The 23,671-nt window shown below is 35.0% G+C and overlaps 1 protein-coding gene across 1 annotated transcript in view; it reads right to left on the bottom strand.

Moving 5' to 3' along the window:
- Nucleotides 1–10,489: 10,489 nt before the first annotated feature.
- LOC137393350 (kinesin-like protein KIF11-B) overlaps nt 10,490–23,671 on the bottom strand; it is a 35,392-nt gene continuing 22,210 nt past the window's right edge. The window contains exons 15-21 of the mRNA XM_068079862.1: nt 18,478–18,658; nt 15,730–15,828; nt 15,365–15,587; nt 14,283–14,494; nt 12,472–12,528; nt 12,206–12,332; nt 10,490–11,008 (exon numbers count right to left, since the gene is read on the bottom strand). Coding sequence (XP_067935963.1) covers nt 10,869–11,008; nt 12,206–12,332; nt 12,472–12,528; nt 14,283–14,494; nt 15,365–15,587; nt 15,730–15,828; nt 18,478–18,658 — 1,039 coding nt within the window. The 3' untranslated portion in view covers nt 10,490–10,868. The remainder of the gene's footprint in view (nt 11,009–12,205; nt 12,333–12,471; nt 12,529–14,282; nt 14,495–15,364; nt 15,588–15,729; nt 15,829–18,477; nt 18,659–23,671) is intronic.

The raw sequence follows: 23,671 nt of genomic DNA, 5'->3' as shown, positions 1-23,671 counted from the left end.
CTGTTAGGAACACCTTGTGCCATTCTCAGAGGTGTAGCATATCATGTAGCGAGTTTCTCTAACAGTGAAATCAGAATTGATTTTATATGCAAAGCTTTGTTTCATCAATGCTCCAAACAGCTATAGAGAGTTCATGCCTTAACTTACAACTATAAAAATTACTAATTAATTATTAAAACGTCCCTTTGGAAATTATATTTTTTTAGAACGCCATAAATTTTAGCTGAGCATGTTCTAGTTGCTATATTTTAAGTAGCTTGTTTTCCTATAGTTGGTACATATGAGAACAGCATAGCTGCAAGACAAAACTATGATCATAAAAACATGTGCTAAACCTGATAAAGCAATCGAGTGTTTTTATAAAGATTAATTACTATGAATGACCACAAGTTAACTCTAAATTTGAAGCTAGTTTTGAAACTGAGAAATTTTTTTACTATCAGTCATAATGGATGTGGTTACACATATGAAACAGGCTTATGACCAGCAGCTCATGACTGCTGGCAACGGAAAATAAAAATGATAGGTAAACCTGTAGATGTGTGGCATTCCTAAAGTGAGTGCCGTGTTTGCAGACAAACAGATAAGCATGCTTTCCTTATCTTTGAGTTGGCGCTCTCTGTCGCTAGCTAAAACTCTCAATTATATGAGCAAAGGCTGGGGCGATGTGGAAACTTCCAACTATATGAGCAAAGGCTGGGGTGATGTGGAAACTCTTAACTATATAAGCAAAGGCTGGGGCGATGTGGAAACTCGCAGCTATATGAGCAAAGGCTGGGGCGATGTGGAAACTTGCAACTATATGTGCAAAGGCTGGGGTAATGTGGAAACTCCCAACTATATGAGCAAAGGCTGAGGCGATGTGGAAATGCATAAGATTAATCAAGTCCCAACCAGATTTGTTGCTAACAATCCTAGACACTTTCTACTATTTCTCTCTGTTAATGATAACTAGCTAATATGAGAGGAGATAGTGAGACAAGTATATATAAATTGGAGTTGTCTCACTTCCACTGTATTACAGTTACGCAAAAGAATTGAAAATATAAAATAGCAACTTCCTTTACCGAAGTGCATGCAGTTTTTTGGCTGATACAATTTAATCAATTGCCTAAGCAGTGTTCATCAACAACTTCAAGTATTTCATCAGAGATCGTGCCAATAGTGCCAGCATGGTTTGCTAGAACTTTTAGTTGACAGGAAGTTCCGCACTATATTTACAGATAAGAAAAACCTAGTTTGAAGAACTTGGCATTGCTGAAGCTATCGAACTGGCCATACTTAACATCCAACAAACATCAACTTCGATGATAGAAGTTGAAAATTCAAATCCATGCACTTCAAATGCCATGGTGTCTAAATGAGTTGTAAAAAAAAGTGAGCTAGATGTATGCACGTCTTTAACAAACATCTGTTTTAAGGCAGTGCAAGATATACAGCTGTGATACTGAAGATATGCTAAACCACACAGGATCTATTCCAATGTCGGCATTCAAACACAGCCTGAAGCTAGATTAATCACTACAATTCTTTTCAATTTAGCTTTTTGTTTTGATGTATTACTGATGGTTTTTATCAAATGTTTCCAAAGCAGGCAGAATTAATTGAAAAACTAGTGGAGCTGGAGCAAGATTTGTGTTTTGTTTGTTTATTTACATCTATAATATAACTACAAAAAAAATAATATGAAAAGTGTTCCTTACAGTATACAAGAACAAGAGAAATAGAAAAAAATGTCACTCCAGGGAAGGTGATGGCACGGAACCTGAAAGTAGAGTCAGCAGAAGTCTGTCTAATTAGTTTAGTTTAGTCTGGTTGTCTGAGGTAGCGCTTCAGTTTATTTTTGAAAGAATTAGCATCTACAATTTTACGCAGTGTAACCGGTAGTAGATTCCATAGCAATGACTCTTGATAATCCAAACAACATTGACCAGCTATTGATTTAAACAATGGTATTTTTAGGTTTATGTGTGTTTGACGAGTAGTTAAATATGTTATTATCCTGTTTTGGTTTGTTTCATAAAATGTGTTGTGTGCTTTTATCAGTACTTTGTATTTGTATAACTTTTTAATAGTTAAAATTCTATTTAGGTTGAATAGCGGATTAGCAGAAAAATCATAAACTTTCTTGTTAATTATTCTGAGTAAACGATTTTGAAAAACTTTAATTTTGTTTAAGTAGCAGTCTGGAGCATTTCTCCATGCCTCAACACAATACGAGAGTTTGGAATTGATGAAGGAATTGTACAGAATTAGCAAAACATCCCTAGAGAGGTACTGAAACAATCGAAAAAACAACCCAGCATAAGATCTTAAGTCTTTTAACAGTTTGGATATAGGATTGCTCCAAGTCAGCTGAGGGTCAATAAGTACTCCTAAAAATTTTATATTGTCAGATTTATTTATTGGATGACCATTAATTAGTAAGGATTGTTCATTAAAGTGGTACGAGTTCTGTGGGTTTTTTAATAAAATGTAGCAAATTTTGTTGAAATTAATTGTTAGTTTATTTTGGTTGCACCAACTCCGAAGGATCTTTAGGTCTTTATTTATCAAATGTATTTGCTTTTGAAGGTCTTTGGATTAAAAAAAAGATTAGTATCGTCTGCATATAATATTGGTGAAAGTACTTCTAATTGGCATGTTAAGTAATTAATATATATTAAGAATAAAGTTGAACCTAATACAGATCCTTGAGAAACACCACATTTTATAGTTTGTGGTGCTGACAGGGTAGTATTTATTTTTGTTCTTTGACTTCTATCTTTTAAATAGTTTTCTATCCATTTAATAGCTGTCAATTTGAATCCAATAGACTTTAATTTTAATAACAATATAGCATGATCAATGGTATCAAATGCTTTGCTGAAGTCTATAAATATACCAAGAACACAATTTCCTTTGCTAAAAGCTTGGAATGTTTCGTTTGTAAAGGAAATAATTGCATCTCTTGTTCCAATACCTTTTCTAAAACCAAATGGACTAGAGTCTAGAACGTTATTGCGTTCAAGATAGTCCATGATTTGAAAATTTATAAGTTTTTCTGTAATTTTTCTAAATATCGGAAGAATTGAGATAGGCCTATAATTTTTACATTTATTTATGTTTCTTTTTTTATACAGAGGATTAATTCTTGCAATCTTCATATCATCTGGAATATTTGTGTAGTTATGCTTTTGTTTATGATGCAGGAGAGTATACAGCTTAAAAAAGTAGCATTGTGTTTAACAACTTTGCTAAATTTGAAAGCAATGTTGTAAAGGTAAAAATTTGTTTTTTGATTTTAGACCTTAATTTTGGCCGATTTAAAATGTTTTTTGTACAATACGCCATGTGTCTGCCAAACCAAGGCTATGAAATGAATGCTGTATAACATATGTATGTGATGTATATTGTGCCATATTACACATACATATCCAGCTAACTTTCCATAAAGCAGGTATAACCAAAGACCCTTGGAATTTCTGGTGTGAAAATAAAGCATGCCTATAATAGAGTGAGAGAAAATGTATATAAATAATATGAATAATAAAGATAGTGGTTACCTGCGTTAATGACTCCCTCTATAAGTCACTGAGTGCTGTGAGAGCTGCATTCTGATCATCTACTAATTTATTTTCCAATTTTATCAAACAGTCATCCTTAACCTCCTCATATATTTGCTTGAGGTGATCCTGCAAAAATGTATATCCACTCTAATTGTGCTGTTTCAAGACTGAAATGCATGTAGTGAGAGATACGGCTCTCTGACTTAGGGATAAAAATAGTGATAAAATCTCAGACGATAATAAAGCATGCCTGTGTGAGAGAACATGTATTAGTGTGAGAAAAAATGTATATAAATATTATGAATAATAAAGAAGATGGTTACCTGCATTAATGACTCCTTCAGCAAGTCCCCGATTGCTGAAAGTGCCGCATTCTGGTTATCTGCTAAATTGACCCGCAGTTCTACTAAACAGTTACCCCTAACTGAGGTATGGCTAACTGCGAAATATGATTATTCCAACCAGTGTAAAATATGTCTTATTGGTCTGGCTAAACGGATGTGAAGGACAGGACATGACTCGGACTAAGTAGGTACTCGCCATTTTGGGAGGCTAGTAGAAAGCGGCCAACTCTTGAGTAAAAGGGATCTTTTCAATATTCCTATTGGTATCAGGAGTAAACGCACCCACACCAGTATTGTTTGTTACTTCTAATAAGAGTAGTGAAGATTGTGATGGATCTTACAAGGAATACCAACAGTAACTATAATTTGTGTTGTTTGAAGCACTTGAGTTAAATTTAGAATTTGGTAAAATTCCACAATCAAGTGTTAGAAACAAGATAGTTATACATGTAAGTGGTATTGAATAAAAAGCATCTGCACGAATGTATGTAACAGTTATATGTGGAAGATTTGCATGAATTCTAAAAGCTAAAAATTAAATGCCTTTGAGAGACTAATTACCCAAAAAAATGGCTGAAGCAACTAAGGATGATCACTTTGTAAAAAAATAAATTTCAAAACAACATTCAAGAATTAGTTTAACATTCTCCAAATAGCCAAGAAGAATTGGATAATGGAAAACTAGAAAACAATTGCGAACCTATTAATGATGATGGGAGCAGACAGCGTTGCTATTTATGATCAGTTCCAATTACATTAATTACATTATTACATTACAGTTCCAATTACAATAACAGAAGAAAAAAAACAAAAACATTGGAGAATGTTATCACTGTATTTGACAACCATTTTGAGTCTAGTCCAAAATATACATGTAATTTATAAGCATGTAAAGTTCAACAGTCTGAAGCAAGGAACTTCAAGGCAATTCACTAATTTATCACTGAAGTTAATAATCAGGTTGACAGTTATGACTGAAATTGTGCGCGAACTGTTGATAAGATCGGATTGTTGTAAGAGTTGCAGATAACAAACTCGGAGAACAACTTATCGATGTAGAAAATTTAGACTTGTGATTTCCATTCCGAAAGCTGCCCAGTTTGTATGTCACCATACTCAAGCAGCAAAACTAAAAGATAGGTTTAAAAAGAAAAACTACAGGCAGCAAATAAAACAAATGTGCTTCTTCTGTAACAAAGAATCTCATCCTAGAGACAGGTGCCTTGCTCATAGTGCTACGTGCTATGTGTGCAAAAAGGAAGGACACTGGGCTTGGAGTTAAGCTATGCAAAGGAAAAAGGAATCACCAATTAAAATAGCAACATAATATAAGCTCACACAGGGGTCGAAGAGGCTGGAGAGTTTGTACTATGGCTCTGTCTCGGAATGACTAGACGGACTGACAATTTAGAAGAACGTAGAAACTTTAAAAAAACGGATTGTTACTATCAAGCTTAAATCACGTCAGGTAAAATTTAAGCTAGACATGGTAGCTGCAGTTAGAGCTGTGCCATCCTATATTGCTAACTCAGTGGAAAACGTCAATCACTTTAACAAAATTCTCAGAGGCGCCAGAAAATGTAGATTGGTTATGACAGGCCAAGCAGAGGCATCATTGTCCTCTTATGAGATGGAGGTTTGCGAAACAGTTTATATTGTAACGGATTTGGTGACGCCACTCTTGGGAAAGCTCGTTATATCAAAGTTAGCTCTTATTCATTTCACTACTAGTGTAGAAAAACTGATTGGATAATAAGCGACCCTGAGCTTTTTAAAGATTTGAGAACAATGGGTGCCAAGGTTAAAATAACTTTTGAAAATAACTGTATACCATTTGTTCAAACAGTTTCCATAAAAGTAGCGGTAGCTAGAAAAGAAATGGTGCTGGAAGGTCTTAATAGAACGGAACAGTTAGGGGTAATTGAACAAATTGGCAAACTCACTCAATAGTGTGCTCTTTGCCTAGTAGTTCCCAAAAGAAATGAAAATTATGAATAAGTGTAAACTTTACGAGTCTTAATAAGTCTAATAAACAAAAACGCCACCCTTTGCCAACAGCAGAAGACACTCTAAATGAGTTGTGAAACACTAAGAGAGTTGGGAAACTCGAAGCAGTTCAGTAAGCTAAATGCCAATTTAGAGTATTGCCAGTTAAAGCTTTGACCCAAATCTTAAGCACTAACCATCTTATCATGCCCTTTGGGAGGCACTTTGGTAAGTGATTACCTTTTGGTATCACCGGTGCCCCAGAAATCTTTCAGAGAGAGATGCAGAAGGTATTGGTTAACTTAAAGAGTGCAGTGGGCCAAATGGATGACTTACTAGAGCACGGGACCAACAAGAAACAACAAGAAGATAGAATAGATGACCCAAGGTAGGTGGATTCGAGCGCATACTGAAAAAACTAGAGGTATTTTAGAATTCTTTACTCCTTTCAATAAAAAGGGCTCCAACGTTTCTTTGGGATAGTTAACTATCTAGGAAAGTTCTCTCTTCATCTAGCAGAGTCAACAAGACACTTATGTAGGCTTCTTGGAGATGTCTGAATGAAATTCGGGCCTGAACAGATTGGAGTGGAGAGTGAAAATCTTTTTATTTGGTAGTCTGTATCATTTTCGAGGCACTGTTAGATGGAAGAAAGGATGGATGTGTATCACAGGGCCTCTTTTTCAGTGGTGTTTGTCATCCTCCTTAGACCAAGATGGCAATTGAAAAGCAAGCATAAATATGATAAGCAGAACTCCAGTATACGGGTGTACGCAAAGGGAACATAACATAGCAGTATCACAGCTGAGGGAAGTAAGTAATGAGCCACATGACCATATCTATTGGGTGGTCTAAACGCTACTTCCACTCAATATAAGTTATCTTTCCTTGTTTCAGCTTTGATCTTATTGCCATGAGGCTTAAAATCTAGCCATAATATCATCATTATCTAATCTAAATTAATTAACAACTCCTGAACAATCAGTGTAAACAACCTCTCAAAGTTGATGCCTTATTTTTGCGCAAAGACTCAGAGTGTCCGCAGTGGCGAGCGACTAACCCTAATAAACTGAGAAGACAGGATTGTCTTCAGTGGTAGCAGAAACTTGTTTAGAAGGTAAAGAAACTTGCCGATAAGGCATCTGTATTGGTGATGTAATTCTATAAGAAAGCTGAAAAAATGCTTAAAGCTAACATCCCACCATATACAATTATATATTATATACAATATACAATTATTAGTTTGTTTTGCTAAGCTTTACCAGCTATGTAAAACAGTTAAGTAAAATACAGCCAAGCTAATGGGTATGTACACTAGGTTTACAGTTCAAGAGTTGTTTGCATACTTGATAGTGAAAAAACTACATTTATTACGCTTCTATTATTAACATTCATAGACAAATCTATATTGTTATTATGCTATAGGGGTAACCGGGGCACCGTGGACCACCTATTTTACTGAAAAATATCTGTGCGTTTGTTTGCTTTTACTTTTTCAACAGGATATGATGTCATCTTTCAGCCATACTGTTTAGATATTGTATTTGATATTCAATTACTGGTAACAAAGATAGATTTCAATGGTTGAAAGCTAATTTTTGCTTGGTTGATCTTATGTTACTTAAGAGAAAAGTTTTAGATATTGTCAGTTGTTATTAAAACAGGTAATACATGTAACTCAATCATTTCTCTGCGACATTGCAGAATTTAAATGGTATACTAACGAAACTTCTTTAGAATTTTGTAAATAACCTGTGCCTGATATAGTGGGATAGTGGGGCACTATGGTCCCCCTGATCCACCACACTGCCTGGAACAAATTAATTTAGTATATCAATGCTATTTATTGCTTGCATACGTCATTAGTGTTTTCTAGTGACTATTATTAGCGAGCACGATTCTAGCAGCTTTTGCAATTTATATAGTACGAAGCACATAGCGCGACACGCAAGAAAATACTAACGCGATTTGCCATAGTAAATACGATGCAACTGACTTGATTGCGCTAAAGATGGCAACTCTTTCTACAACGAAACTTTTGCTGCTAAAAAATTGTTATTATTAAAAAAGATTTGTAGCCATAGTGTCCAAACAATAAAAAATCAACAATAGCGCAACCTAGGCTGTTGCATTGTATATACTACATGTATGTCGAATTGCGCTGGTACTTTTATTGTGTGTCATTATAAGTGTCTTGAACTATATAAATTGTAAAAGCTGCTAGAATCGTGCTAGCTAATAATTTGTTTAGCCAATTAAAAGCGTTTCATTGACGATTTCGGGTGGCATGCACAGCTCTGACAAATCTGTGAATTTCGGCCGAAATATTCTGTTTTTCATTCATTTGGTGATTTCAGTCAAAATCAACCAAAAAATTGTTAAATGTGGCCATACCTTTATGTTATGCGTAATGATCTCTAAATCAATCATTAACATAAAACGTGCAAACGATGCATAAGAATGTACCCTAATATTCCATAACATGGCAAAGACAGCATAGTGGATTAGCTCACCGGCCTGCAGACGCAGAGGTTCCGAGTTCAAATCCAGGGTGAAGTGGATTTTTCATTCTTAAAACTTTATCGCTATAACTGGACAGATGAGCGACAGACCAACAAACAAACACTAAGATTTATATCTATATATATCAATCTGAGAGTCCGTCATTCAGTATGTCCAGCTATAGCTATTAAATCTAGGAATGAAAGATCCGCTTCGTGCTGGATTTGATCTCAGAACCTCCTATTCACCAGGCAATAATCTAAGCAATTAAGCTACGCGAGATGCAATGGATTCATTAGGTGATATGAGTTGTTGTTGGTTAAAATATGCATTGCACTCTGCATTACGCAACGTCACTAAAGCTTGCTCTCAAGGCTTTTATTAGTAAGCTTAGCAATATGGATAGTAGCTTCCTCAAATTAGTCATTGGCAATGTGCCAGGTTAATGGCAAGTGGCACGCAACTGCATTACCTGCCACTGCTTATAAGCTGTTTTTAATACTTGTGCAACACCGAAATTCGGCTAGTACTGTATATAGATTGAGTTTCAATGCCAATCAGCACAAGCGATATACATGTATTATCACTATTACAGCAGTTCCAAAATCGGCAAAGTATAATTTTACTTATTACTTAAACTGTTTTTGTTTTCACAATACTTTTTTCAATATTACAAAAACAGCATGTGCAGAATCTTCAAATTTTAGTGGAAGTAAAAATTTGAAAACATTCCTTTTGTTCAATTTTTCATTATATATGGCTATGTAAAGTATTTCACGGGCAGCAACCAAAATGTAGTCACATTTGCATGTTATCATCACACAAAGAGCAAACCAAGACTCAATACGGAAAGATTATTGCTGTACATAATGTCTATATGCTACATCCACTCGAATAAATATAAGACTCCTTGAAGATGAGTGCTAAAATATCAATCACAAATTTACATTTCAACAAGGTCATTTTGGCAATGGCATTTAAAAAAAGATGATCTAATTTTAGTCATAAACAGCGGATCATTGAGAAGCTGCCCTGCTGGATACCCTGATATCATCGTACAATTCGTACGAAAAACGCTCGCAAGACTAGTCTAGAAAGAACAGATTAGAGGCAGGAAAACTGATCTATTCTTTAAGTAATCAGATAAAAATGCACAGACGGTATTTTATTAGATACAATACCAAGCAAATCAGATGGGACAAAGTACTAATTTCACATGTCACATGCTATACGCATTTACATCTGGGTGTCCTTTTACAAGAAAACACCTGACTAGGTCTATAGGCCAGACCTACAAACAATGTTAGAAAGTCATCAGTTGTATACAAAGTCAATCCTCGTCTTAACGTCACTTTAACACACACACACGCACCACAAGGTTTATGAAGACTTTTAGTTGAGAGCGTATTTACAGGAAAACATAAATCTAGTTTGAAGAACTTGACATTTTCGAAACCATCAAACTGACTACGAAGTAGAAAAGCCAAACATACAAACCCAGTGCCATAACAATTAGATAGAGATTAGTTAAGAACGCATAACATAATCATTCAAGTCTATAACAAAGATTTGTTTGAAGGTAATGTATAATATACATCTGCTATTTTACTAAATCCCACGTCTATTCTAAATCTAGTCTAACACAGTCTTAAGCTCGAGTAACAGATCCCTTTTTTTCGCTGGTAAGTATTACTGGTGCGTTTGTATTTATCAAATGCTTGCAAGACAGATATAATGAATTAAAAAACTGGCGGAACCAGATAGTGAGATCTAGAAACAACTTTCTACTAAATTGGTAGCAGTGCTGAGATTAAACAGGCTACGTAGATCTTGAGATGTTAAATGTTTCCTACTGAGACCAGAGCAGAACACTAAAAACAAAAGTTCCAATATTCTTCAACAGACAACAATGTATAAAATGTGTGCTGTTCATTTTTATGAATATATACTAGTGTATCCTAAAATTAAGGTCCAATATTCTACAATATCCTACTATTACCACAATGGGTTAATGCGTGTTATTCATTTTGATGTATACATTGTAAAAATGATATACAATTATTATAGGTATATGTTGACTAATGGTTATGCTAGCTTACTGATTTTAAGCTTTTTATTACTTTTAATGTATTTGTAGAAATATCATGAGATCTACAAACAAGAAGCGTGAGAAAACTAGGCTCTTAGTTTAGGCTGTACAATCAGTGATACCGTAGTATTTCAAATATGAATTATCCAAGGTATCACGTTTTTTCATGCAGTTGTAGCGAGTCCACAACGAACAATTTACAACTTATATATACAACAAATTATAAAGACGTGCCAGCTAGTTTTAAATAGAACGAATGCACTAATACACAACAGAATAACTAGGAATAATGTAGTCCAGGAAAAGTGCAAAATATAATCTTGTCATTTGAAAAAATTGATATACGATAAGAAAATCTTTAAAAGTCAAACAAACTGTAAAATGTCAAGCGCATGTAAACTAAATGTCCTTGTTGGTTGATTTCAGCTGTTTTTTTACTTGGACTGGCATCTGCTCAGGGAGCTTACGTTTGGTCAATTTAGTTGAAGTATGACTGGGCTGTTTAGATGAACCAGCATCCTTGATTTTTCCTTTTTTAGCTGAAATATACCACAAATGTCAATCAAGTTTAGAGTTTGGTTAACAACTGCCATTACGCATGTTAACACAACCATGGAGCTACCAGATACGAGTGCAGATGAACAGCACATCAATAAGTAGAAATAACTTACATAACCATTTTTAAAATTAGAAACGCCAACTACAGGAAATACTATAACATAAACCTCCTTTTATGTAAACTCAAGAAAACGTAAGGAATTTATGTAAAGATTATCCTAGGTATTACATAACAAACTCCATATAACTTCAAGCGTCAAGTCAGTGCGAGCTCTCAAATTCTATTTGAATATTGAGAGTCAATAAATAGCCTTAAAATCTCTTGCCACACTTTGAGAGAAAACGATGTATCTCTATTAAATATACTCATACCCTCAGTCTAGTGTGTTGTGAGAGATCATCAAGTGTCACGATAAAGCGATTTCTGTATTTAAATATTTTGAAAAAGTTGCAATGAATGATGGTGTATTATGTGGTTTGAAATGAACTTTTTTGTATTTTTAAAGTGATTTTTGAAAATATTTGTAGCTGTACAATCATTAATAAATGCAAGGTATGAATGCACTATTACATTAGGGTAGACAAAGGGAGGCAAATCTCAAAGTGATTTAGCGTAACTCAAAATATGTAAAAGCTATTATCATTTTATTTAAACATTACTCATACAACTCTCCTAAGATGGCTAAATGTTAGTAGAGAAAACGACTACAGTAGTTATAGATTTGTGAGTGCCACGTGATCTAACTCAATTTCCTCAGGTGTATATTCCCAAAAACTTTCTTGATAGTATTAACTGCATAAAAAATTTGCTTTTTCGCCATTCTCTATACATTCTCAGACAGCCTAATGCCGCAGATAGCTGTACAAATGGATAGCAGAATTTAAATGCAATACATCAAGAAAGTTGGTACCTGCTGTAGCCTCTAAAAACACCTCTGTTAACGCGAGTGATAACGGTACTGCAATGTGCGATTCACTTGGATGCACCGAGTTCTATTGTTGAACAAGCTTCCAAGTTAAATAAGCTTTTTATAACTAGAAATATAAATGTAGTAAAATAATGTTAGCTTTAACATCAGCTGAGGAAAAATGACAATCGACCCACTCTTGTCAGAATCAAACAAGTATTTAAATAGACACTAAGTTAGTCTATAAGTAAGAGTGTTAACAGCTCTCACCACTCAGAGGGATGGAGGATGGAACTCTGCTCCTCTGCGCACCACCAGCCTTCCTCCTGGCAGTCACATTGCTCACTACAGAGGTCTGACTTTCGGGTTGGTTTTCCTTTGTATTAAACGCGTCCATCTGGAATGCACAACCAAGCTCATTCTTTAGGCATCTATCTTGTACATTTAATGCATCTGACATATTAAACATTTATCTGGTATATGCAATGCAGGTAAAAAGCATGCTAAAATGCATGTACATGATAGCGATAACAAACCTTGTCTGTCATGCTGACAGAATCCAATGAGCATGCATCCTCAGCCTGTTCTTCAGCCTGGCAAGAAACAGAGTTTCAGCGATTATATATAATTACAATTTGATTCCATGTGAATAATACTAGCAACACAGATGTAAAGGCATGAGTGCAACTAGTTTTGCAAGTATCATTGGAGTTGTCTTATTTACCACTCATGATGATTTATCATTATATGAGACCAATCAGTCTTTGGGAATAACTGAACAAATAAAACTTCTCAATAGCTGTTTATTATTACCTAAAAAACTGACCTTATCGTCATAGTTTAAATAACATCTTTGGTAGCAATTGATAAGAGAAAATTAGGCGGCCCTTATGTAACTTTTCAACACCCAACTGCTAGTGGAGTCAGCGGTCCCCATGTATAAAGCAATTTTAAGGTAACACAGGCATATCACGTCAAATGTTAACATCTTTCTTTACAAATATTAGCTGTATAGTGCGCCCTCAGATTTTGATTTCCGTTATACAATTTTTTCGTCTTCAAAGTGGAACACTATGATTTTTCATCCTCCCCATATGAATCCTATTTCGCCATGCAAATTCAAATTCCGCTGGGAAATTCAAATTTGGTTATCGGTGTGCTTATTACGTCAAAATAATAAAGATGCTGATATGCTGTTTGCCAAAAACCTCCCAACGATTGTAAGGGATACGATGACCAATTTCTCTAAATTCAGCACTCCTCATGTGAAAAATCTTGGGGAATATTTTCTCTTCGAAACCAGTAGCAAAGTTGGAGTTGCAATCCCTTGAGCAAAGAATCAAAGATCAGACAACCTTTCTTAATATGCTGAAAAAATTCCATTTTATTACAAGAACAATATTGCTTGGGCTTTCTGCTGAATTAGGTTGAAAACGATTTTAATGGGGTTGGCTAAAAGTTATAGCGAAAAGAAGCCAGAAACCAATGAGTGATTAAATTTTAGCAGTAAAAAAGTTGAAGTTCAGTAAAATAGTCCAAAATACATACGTGTACTAAAAAATAAAATTAAAGGTTTACTTGCAATAAAATTCACATTACAGTGATTTGGTATCATAAGATTCACCATGGCTTACTCTGCTGTGTTGTAGGTGCAAAATATGTGGAAATGTGATTAAAAGCTCAAAAATGAACAGCTAATCACAGCCATCACGAATCTCTTTAGTTCGATGACATACTTAACTCGACGTGGTTATTGTTTTGATACGGGATGTGATCACGTGAAATAAAAGGCTCAATGTAAAATGTCTCGTAGCACTAGTTTATGACAAACACTTCAGGTTTTACTGAAAAGCTTGTATCAAATATAGATGCTCGCTACTTTACAAGCATTACTTTACTTTAGTAAGCTAAATTCATCTAAGTTAAATTCAAAGTATATGCTATACGTCTATCTCGAAGGTAAGAACTGCCTACGGTACGTACTGCTGCTACTGCACATGCACGTACAATGTAATGTTACATTCTATTGCAGATCATAGCAACTAAATACAATAAAGTAACTGTAGGTGACTATAGTTAATAAGGTTAACAAGCTATTTTTATACTAATTTTTAATATGTACTTATATGAAATTTTGATGATTTTTACCAGGGGATGTTTGCATTATATATTTATTACGGGTTTCTATACCCCTCTATACGACATTTTCGCTATACGATGCCAACCATGGAACGGTTTAAAATCGTACAGCAAGGGTACACTGTATATGAGTGTATAAAATCTCACACTACTTGTTAATTAGTAATGTCATAACAAACAGACAGGACTAAACCACTGTAGTGCTCACATTAGCAGAGACGTTAAAGACAGATTCTTTCTCATCAGCAATAGACATGCCCTGTTCCTCTTCACTGTCAGAGAGCGGCAATGCAAGATTTGCTGCTGTCTCTGTATCTCTGTTCAACTTATCAGCTCTAAATGCATCTAAAATGATCTTATGTACCAAAGGCTTCTGAATTTCCTTGACATATTGGTACTCCATTTTTGGCGGAGTTGAGCCTACAATCAGATTTAGAGTGTTCTAATAAGAGGAGACAACTGGACTTGAATAACACAAACAGAAAGCTGCTGGAATAAGAGAGGAATTATTTTATTGGAAGCCTTTATACGCTTACAGTCAAATATACAGTCAAATGTACAGTCAAATATACGGTAAAGACTGGAAGTTTAGCTTTAGTGACAAATGAGACAGTGTGAAGGTAAAGCGGTTGACACAGTGCAGAGCTAGTCTAAACTAAACTACATGAAATTTAACGTTCCATTTATATAGCAGATACTTTCATGTTTTATACTCCATTCACATTTAGCCTTTCCAAATCTACTCATTTCAGACTTTAGTTTCTCCTCACCAGCTTCACTTTCCTTTTTACTGTCATTACTAGACAACCTCATAGCAATTGTAAAGCTTTCATTCAAAGGACAGCTCATACATTTTTCTGTATTTACTTCTTCAACTCTGAAGAAAAATTTTGCTTACTCGCTTTTTCACCACTACAACCACTCACATTGGTTTTCTCGGAATCCACGATTTAAAAACTACGAAAGAAAGCATGGAATGTTGTTAAATATTATTCAGATACCATACAACCCGCTAGGTAAAGGAAAACTGCATACAAATGTACCGAATTAAAAACTTATTTTTTTATCAGCTTCAGACTTGCACGAAGAATATTTTGGTGTCTCGACTGATGCTCAAATCTTATGCTTTATGTTGAAATATTGGCACGCTAAGGTGATTGTGAGACAAGTTTGACTAATATTACGTAACAAAACCTGACTGTCCTTTGTTCTGCTCAATGATCAGTAATAAATGCTATTACAACGAAGCAGACAAGCTCATAAAAATAACAGAAAAGGGAGGTTGAGCACCTGTGGGATTGTAATGACGAGTTTGTGTGTCAACCAACTCATTGAGATCAGTAAGTTGACTGGCAGCAGCTTGTTCCGTCTGCTCCTTGTGCTGTTGCATGTGAGCTTCCTGTTGGCTTACTATTTCTTTTACCTCCGCTGCCCTCCCGATAAGCCTCTCCTTGGCAGCGTTTGTCTCAGCAGACAAAGACTCCGTCTTCTGCTCAATGTCGTGTAGTGATGTCTGCAGAGGATATTGGTACAAGCATGGATAGGAACACAATTAATTCGTGTAATTTACATAATTTGCAACAAAAAAAATATATTTTTGGAATATTCAAATGCAAGAACAGTGTAGAAGGAACAACTAGAGTATAATATTGCACCTGGGTAGAATCCTTGGCATTTGCAAAAGCTGTGGATACAGAAGTTGTAAATTTTCGTAACACAGCTGACACTGAGTGGACGCTAGCCTCAGCCTCTTCCTACAATATGCGACTTAGAGAAGTCAATGTGAGCTTTTGCAGCACAGGGGCGTGCATGTGAGCGGTCATGCCAACAACTATGGTTGCGGAAGCATTCACATGGCTCACTGGTATATCACAGCAAAATCATGTAAAGTTAGTAAATATCCGTTTGTACAGGAAAGGCAATAAATATACTATAAATCCTCTAATTGAACACCGCGGTGCTGTATTTTTTAACCCTTGCCCTATAGTGATGTTTTATTAGAGGAGACATTCAAATAGAAAATGGCGCTGTTTTTTCCGACTAGCTCGTCAAATTTTTGGGAAGAAGAACTTAATCCTCGTACGGGCAAAGTGATGCCAACGTCGCCTATATTGTGCGGTCTTCTTTGGATGGAGTGACATTAATTTTGCTAAACCCTTTTTCATATACGTCGAAGTATCAGACCTAGTTAAACAAGGAACTACTTTGAGTAGAAGATAGTAGCTGGATACAGCTGTTATCGCAAAACTTATTTTTGAACGCTACCTCTAGTTGAGGGCCACTATGGGAGAAGAGTTGAACATTAGAGCGCCTACCCTTAAGTGAACACCACCTCTGTTTAAGGGCCACATTGACATTCTATGGTCTTTACGAACCCATAAGTTATCAGTAAAAAATTGTCCACAAAATGGTACTAAAAAGACTCAGTTACATCAATAACAATTGATTCTTTCGTTGTTGCTCTTCGTATCAAAGTCCATTTTCTAACTCCAAAGCTTTACTGTTTTTCATTAAAACTTTGAAAGCAACACCACAGAAATAATTATTAAATGTATCAGGCTAATAGTAGTTCCTTGCTTAATCATTAAATTTAATTTTGAGGCTAAATATGCTGCTGCTAAGCGCTCATGCAGCTAAAAGTTCATCATTGTTTTCGTGACAAGTATTTTAAATAGCAACAAGTAAAGGTTTTGCTCTGCTAAGAAAATTGGACGCGAATATCGACAAGTTCAGCAGAAGTAGAAGAAGTGAGCAGACGCTGTGGAAAGTATTGAACAGCCAGAAGATGAAATGGTTCCAAACGAAAGCAACCATCAGAATGCAACTTGCCGAGCAAATGATGCAAATATTTGTTAAAAAAATGTTAATTTTTGTTTCTGCTTGTATTGCAAGTAGGGTTTATGTCACTCGTTCTTGAATATATATTTGTAGCATTTGATAGATTAGTATTATATAATTTTAAAATTTGCAGATTGATATCATTGCGGTTATCAAAGCTCGGCTTACAACTCTACGATGCTCATAACTCCTTTTCTATTGCACATAAAAAGTCAGTTTTGGCTGCAAACTGTAGCAAACATCAATGGGTGCAATAAGCTTTTATGCAACATTCTTAAATAAAGTTATAAAATAAAAATATGCCTTCAAATTTAGAATAAAATAAAAAAAATCCAAAGCTCCAACAAATAGCAAGACAGGCTTTTTAGTGCATATTTATTTAGAGATCTACAACATGTTGGATGTAGGTTATTGCAGATTTATTGCATCCAAAAAGGATAATGTCGCTTGCTCGAAGGAAAATGCAAAATACAGGCGACATTTGCTTCGCCCATCAAAGGGTCAAATTTATCTTCCCAAAATTCTGATGAGCTATTTAAAAAATACAAAGTCACCCTCTATTTGAACGCCGCCTCTAATAAAACGCCACTTAAGGGGAAGGGTTAAAAATAGAGCGCCATGGCGCTCAAATAGAGGTTTTAGAGTAACTATGTTGATGATGCACTTGCAAACTTTTAAAGAAAAAACTGTAAAGCTTTGAAATTAGAAAACAGATTTCAGTACGTCATAACAATGATTGCTATTACGTCGTACGGTGTTCCTGAAGAGTATGCTTATCGTTCATCAAAACGCTTTAAAGCCTTCAGGCCAGATAGTAAACCACATTAGGGACGAATCTGAAAACAATGGATATGATTTAGACTTTTAGAGTTTTAGACCTTAGTGACTTGGAATCAGAGTGTATTTCTGATGATTGTGACGATTGTAAAAGACTATCTTTTCAGGTACACCGTCACTAAAACCATGGCAACACCCACGGCAACAACAAAAGAATTGATTGTTATTGATGTAACCGAGTCAATATCAATACCATTTTGTAGACCCTTTTCTCCTGATCACTTTCTATTTTGAGTTCATAAAGATCAAATGTCAAAGTGGCGATCAAATAGAGGTGATGGTCAATGAAAATGTGGCGCTCTATTTTTCAACCCTTCTATAGTAGCATTCTATTCAAGGTGGCGTTCAAATAAAGGTGTCGTTCAAATAGAGTAACTCAACATGTTTACCACTTTGTGTGTAATTGAGCTGGCTAAGAAAATCTGAATTGAATGTGTGTTATTGACGGATACAAATTAAATGGTGTAATATTGACTGATACAAATAAATTATTTGTATGATCATGGGTATTAATTTGGTGAATTTTAACAGCCTCTTAAAGTTAAAAACCAACATAACTTTGCACAGTGTGATAAAATGAGCGGCGCTTCAAATGTTACTATAAAATAACAATCTTATAAGTAACAACACACTCAAAATTTTAAATTATAGCTTTCCAACTAATAGAAAAAAGTCATGCAGAAACACCATGCGCTGGGAAGGAATCACTTGAGAATCACATAACAGACCTGCCATTGCGCCATGCTGGTGGACACCTTGGTACACAGTTCCTGTCTGTGTTTAGTCATCTCAGCATCAGCTTCTTGGCATCTGCTCACGCGCTCATCTATGATACCAGATATGTTTTCCCTTGCAGAACCAATCTGGTCTGAGAAGGCTGTCACATGGTCATTAATGGCACTTCCTGTCCTGAAAATGTGTCAAAAATCCATATCGCAGTCATGGTGGTCTTAAAACAACTAACACATGGCCATAATTAAACACCACAATAACTTATATGATGCACATAAACTCAGTCTAGCTTTGAATGCCTCTATTGCGGCAAGCATGAAGAATCCCATACATACTATTATAATAATTAAAAGTATTCTGTTGTAATTCACTGCCAAAAAAGGGCTACAGCAAATACCATGCCATCATTTTAATGCTGAGTGTCTCTGCTACCTATTGTTTCTTTATCAGCAGTACAGTGCACCCTCGGGATACGATTACCCTGATATACGATTTTTTCACCTTACGAAGTTGAACATTGTGAGATCTTCACCTCGCTGTACGAATTTTATTACATGATACGATTTTGAGAAAAGTTTCGCCCGAGTTAAAATTTGGCGGTCGGTGTGCTCATAATGCACATCGAAATAACAAAGACACCGAAATACAGTTTGCCGAAAACATTTTCAGAACATTTAGAAGAGATACGATGACCGACTTCTCTCAGGACAGCATTTCGTGTGGAAATTTCGTGTAAAATACACAAGCGAGAGCAAATATTCATTTTCAGCGTTATACTCTCTTTTACTATAAACTTTTAGTCAGCATATGTATATAACTACCAGTATCCATATTTAATTCGTTAGCTATGGAATCTGAGACCGATACAAACGTTACAAAATGAAGAAAAAATGATTTCCATGTCAACAAAGTTGGAAGTCATGAATAAATAAGAAAAAAGCGCCCGTATTGTTAAAATTGTCAAGGAATATGGTCGTAACTAATCAGAATTTGCAGTTATTATTAAAGCACGCACCATGAGGAGCTTACGACTGACGATTTGAAACAGTTGGAAGACCATGCACACGATCAGCATTAAAGAGGAGCAACCCTTTAGTATGGGCGAGGGCCGAGGAACTAGAAGATACAGAAAAACCTACAATGGCAGAAATAGTTCAAGTGTTTACTTTACTGATGTGGACTGGTACATAAAACCAATGCGTGTGGAATGTATATCATTATTTATATTTTTGTGGCATGTTTTATTCATTTCATTTTATGTTTTATTTATTTCATTTTGATTTTATGTTTTATTTTCTTGTTCAACCATGTCTTTGCAGTCCGGCCTGTTTTCTACTACGTAAATAAAATTCATCGTATGTATGTAACTCATATATAACTAGCTACTCAAGATAGTTGACGCATCTAGATTACTTTTTGAAACTTGCTAAAGCCCTGTCCTCTAGGGTATAATAACGTCCAAACTTTGTATGTTTAGTTACATTGATTTTTGTGCAGATTTCATACAAGACAAACTACTGTACCACCTTCTCTGGATCCTTTACAAGCGTTAGCTAGCTAGCAATTTTCTGCATTGCGCCATCAACCTTTTCTTTTAAACCAGTAGAAAAATTGGACAGGAATGGACAACTTCTTTTAGCCTGCTAAAAAAATTCCAATTCATTACGTATTAAATTTATTTTCAAGTGTACAGCAACATAATTAGCATTGATACGCTTTTGCCTCCTCTCTGCTTTACTCGCTACATGTTCCTGCTGAAGCCACGTTACTCCAAAGGTATGTACGCCCTGTATAGCAAATAAAATTTTATTTTTCTTTTCGGTAGCCATTAAATAGTCAAGTGTGCGAGAGGCCGCTTTCTATAACTGCATCGCTCGGCCTAATTGATTTAGGTTGAAAAAGGTTTCAACCAGACACGCTAAATTTTATAGTGAAAGTGAAGATAGGAACTGCTTAAGGATAAAATTTTGTGATAAAAAGTTGAAATTCAGTAAAATAGTTCAAAATACACACTAAAACTTAGTTTTAAGTGTAGGTTTAGCAAGCTAAACTTACTTGAAGCGATTTCAAAGTTTATGCTATGCGTACCTTCTGAAGGTAAGAACTCCTTACTGTACGTATTGCATTTGGTAAACACATTATAATTTTGCATTTTATTGCAGATCATAACCATTAAAATACACTAAATACAATACAGTTACTGTAGGTAACTATAATTACTAAAGTTAACATACTATTTTGTTGCTAATTGTCGATATGTATACATTTTTATAAAAAATTTGACGATTTTTACCAGGGGATGTTTGCATTGTATAATTACAATGGTCTCTATATCCCAATATATGAATTTTTCACCATACGATGCCAACCCTGGAACGAATTAACATCATATCTCGAGGGTGAACTGTATAATTACATCCAACTGTTCACAATAGCATAAAGCTTCAACTGTCACTGTTTAAAAATAACAAGCCACTTCCAATTGACCCTGAGAGAAGGGTTGAAAAATACACCACCACTCTCCAATTGAACGCCACCTCCATTTGACCACCACTTTGACATTATTTTATCCTTTCGAGCACATAATATCAACTGATCAGTAGATATGTGTCCACAAAATCGTATTAATAATGAATCGTTTATATCAATAACAGTTAATTTTCTAGCTGTCCAATTCCAAAGCTTTTCGTGTTTTTCATTAAAACTTTGAAAGCAACACTGTAGCAATAATCTCAATAACGGTCTCAGGCTAGTAGTAGCTCTCGTTTTAACGCGGTCTTTCTACTTCAAAGTAGCCTACATATATAAAAATGGTTTAAATTTACGGTGGTAGATGGAACTTGGAAAGCAACGCCATAGAAATAACTACTAACTCTCTCAGGCTAATCCCACGACCAAACACGAGCGAAGCGATTGGTTTGGGAGATTTATGATAAATGCACATGTGCACACAACTGCCGAAAAATTATCCGTTAACGGCTGTCACCAAACCCTTGTAACGAAATCCTATCAACAAATTTAACTATTTTTCAGTAAAGTCGTGTAAGTATAATAACGATACAAAACGCATATAAACCTATTTAAATATGTTACCAAGCCTTTGAAAGGTTATCGCAAACTCCTACAACTAACTCATCTGATCGGATTATACATAAATAGACAGATTTATTTGGCCGAAAATCGTTATTAAAACTTGCTAAGCCTCACTTTTATCAAAGTTAAGACCGGAAATTAAAACGCCGAGCAACAAAGAATAGAACGATTAAGTCGTGCGCATTTCACAAAAAAATAACGTGCACGTTTCACCAGTTTATAGCATTGTCGAATTGCCGAAGGTTTCTGTAATTAGGTTAGGAGTACTGAAATCGTTTCATTTTTGCCGATTTAAAAGTAACTGACATTTTAGACAATTTGGAGTACTTTGGTATTCTACCTAATGTCCAACGCAGTGTAAGTAAAGAAAATGACGATATTTTTTCTAACGGTTCTTATGAGATTATTACAATAACTAATTATAAGTTTGGATGACTACAGAACAATGACTACGTAGTACAGAATTTCTAAAAATCTATATAAATATCACAACTTCGTGATATTGTTAGCTATGACGTTTTGAAATGTAAGCAAAATTGTGCATTGGTTTTATATTATTACTATGTTAATAATATTGGTTATTCTAATAATATCAGTGCATTTTACTTCTAATATTGGCCAATATTGCATTTCTCCTATTGCAGGGGAGAGATATAAACATATAATCTTTTTCCTTTCATTATTGCTGTTTGTTGTATATAATAACACCCACACCAAGTACATTACAGCTACCATTGCAGTTACCCTATTGCACTGCAGTGCCATTTGACTGCTAATATTGCATTTCTCAACCATCAGTACCCTTTCTTTTTTTTTCCAATATCACTTTGGTTGTGGGCTGTATGACAGTGGAATTTCTAGTAGTAGTTCCTTGTTTGACGCGGTCGTAATATTTCGGAGGACATGCATATAAAAACTGGTTCGCAAGTTTTGGACCAAAGGTTATAAGTTTAGTGAGCAAATTTTTAGCACTGCATCAGTGCTAAATGCAGCACGTGGAAGTTTTGCTCTGCCGCAAAATTGTTAGGACGCTAATATCAACTGGTTCAGCAGTGCAGAAGAAGAATAGAAGCCAGAAGATATTGTGGAAGGTATTGGACAACTAGAAGATGTTCGCTCCGTCGAAAGCAACAATCAGAATGCAGCTATCCGAGCAAACGATGGAAATATTTTTGTTTAAAAAATGTTAATTTTTGTTTCTGTATGTAATATAAGTGTGGTTCATTTATGTCATTGTTCATGAATATATATTTGTACCATTTGATAGATTATTGTTGTATAACTTATAAATATGCAGATTTATAGCATGTTATTTAATAGCATTTTGCGGCTATAATAACATGGCTTACAATGGATAGATGCTCATAACTCCACTTCTATTGCACATAAACAGCTAGTTTTGGCTGCAAACTGTAAACAAACATATCAGTGAGTGCATTGAGTTTTTATGCAAGATTGTTAAATATAGATATAAAATAAAAATATGTCTTCAACTTTTGAATGAAATAAAAATTGAAAGCCAGAAAATTGCAAAGAAGGACACAGGCTATAATATCATCGCAGGTCAATTGCAAGCAATAGATATCAACTGGTAGAGATATTTATTTCTTGATGCATATTTATTAAGAGATCTTTGACAAGAAAGAGGTAAATTAACATATTTATTGCATTCAAAATGTTTAATAACAGTCCACTGGAAAAAGAAGGCAAAATATAGGCGACATTCACTTCGCCCACAATAGGGCTAAGTTTATCTTCCGAAAATTCTGACGAGCTATTTGAAAAATAAACCGCCAGCCTCTATTTGAACGCCATCTTCAATTGACCACCACCATAGAGGAAGGGTTGAAAAATAGAAGGCCATGGAGTTCAATTAAAAGTTTTACGGTAAGTTGGATCTACTCATAATTATGCACGCATACTGATTCTACTATATACTATGTAAAAAATGAACAAATATTTCCCCATACGTCTAAAGTAATTTTTCACATAAGATATTCAACGTTTCTCAAACTATCGTGTTTTTAGAGAAAAATGACTTATAGTGTATTATCATGGGAATATCTGATCCAATTTAGAGGACTCATAGTGTATTAT

Source organism: Watersipora subatra, chromosome 4, assembly GCF_963576615.1.
Source record: "Watersipora subatra chromosome 4, tzWatSuba1.1, whole genome shotgun sequence".
In the NCBI taxonomy this organism is placed as follows: Eukaryota; Metazoa; Bryozoa; class Gymnolaemata; order Cheilostomatida; family Watersiporidae; genus Watersipora; species Watersipora subatra.
Note: the sequence above shows the minus strand (reverse complement) of the source record. Positions and strands in the feature narration are given on the sequence as shown.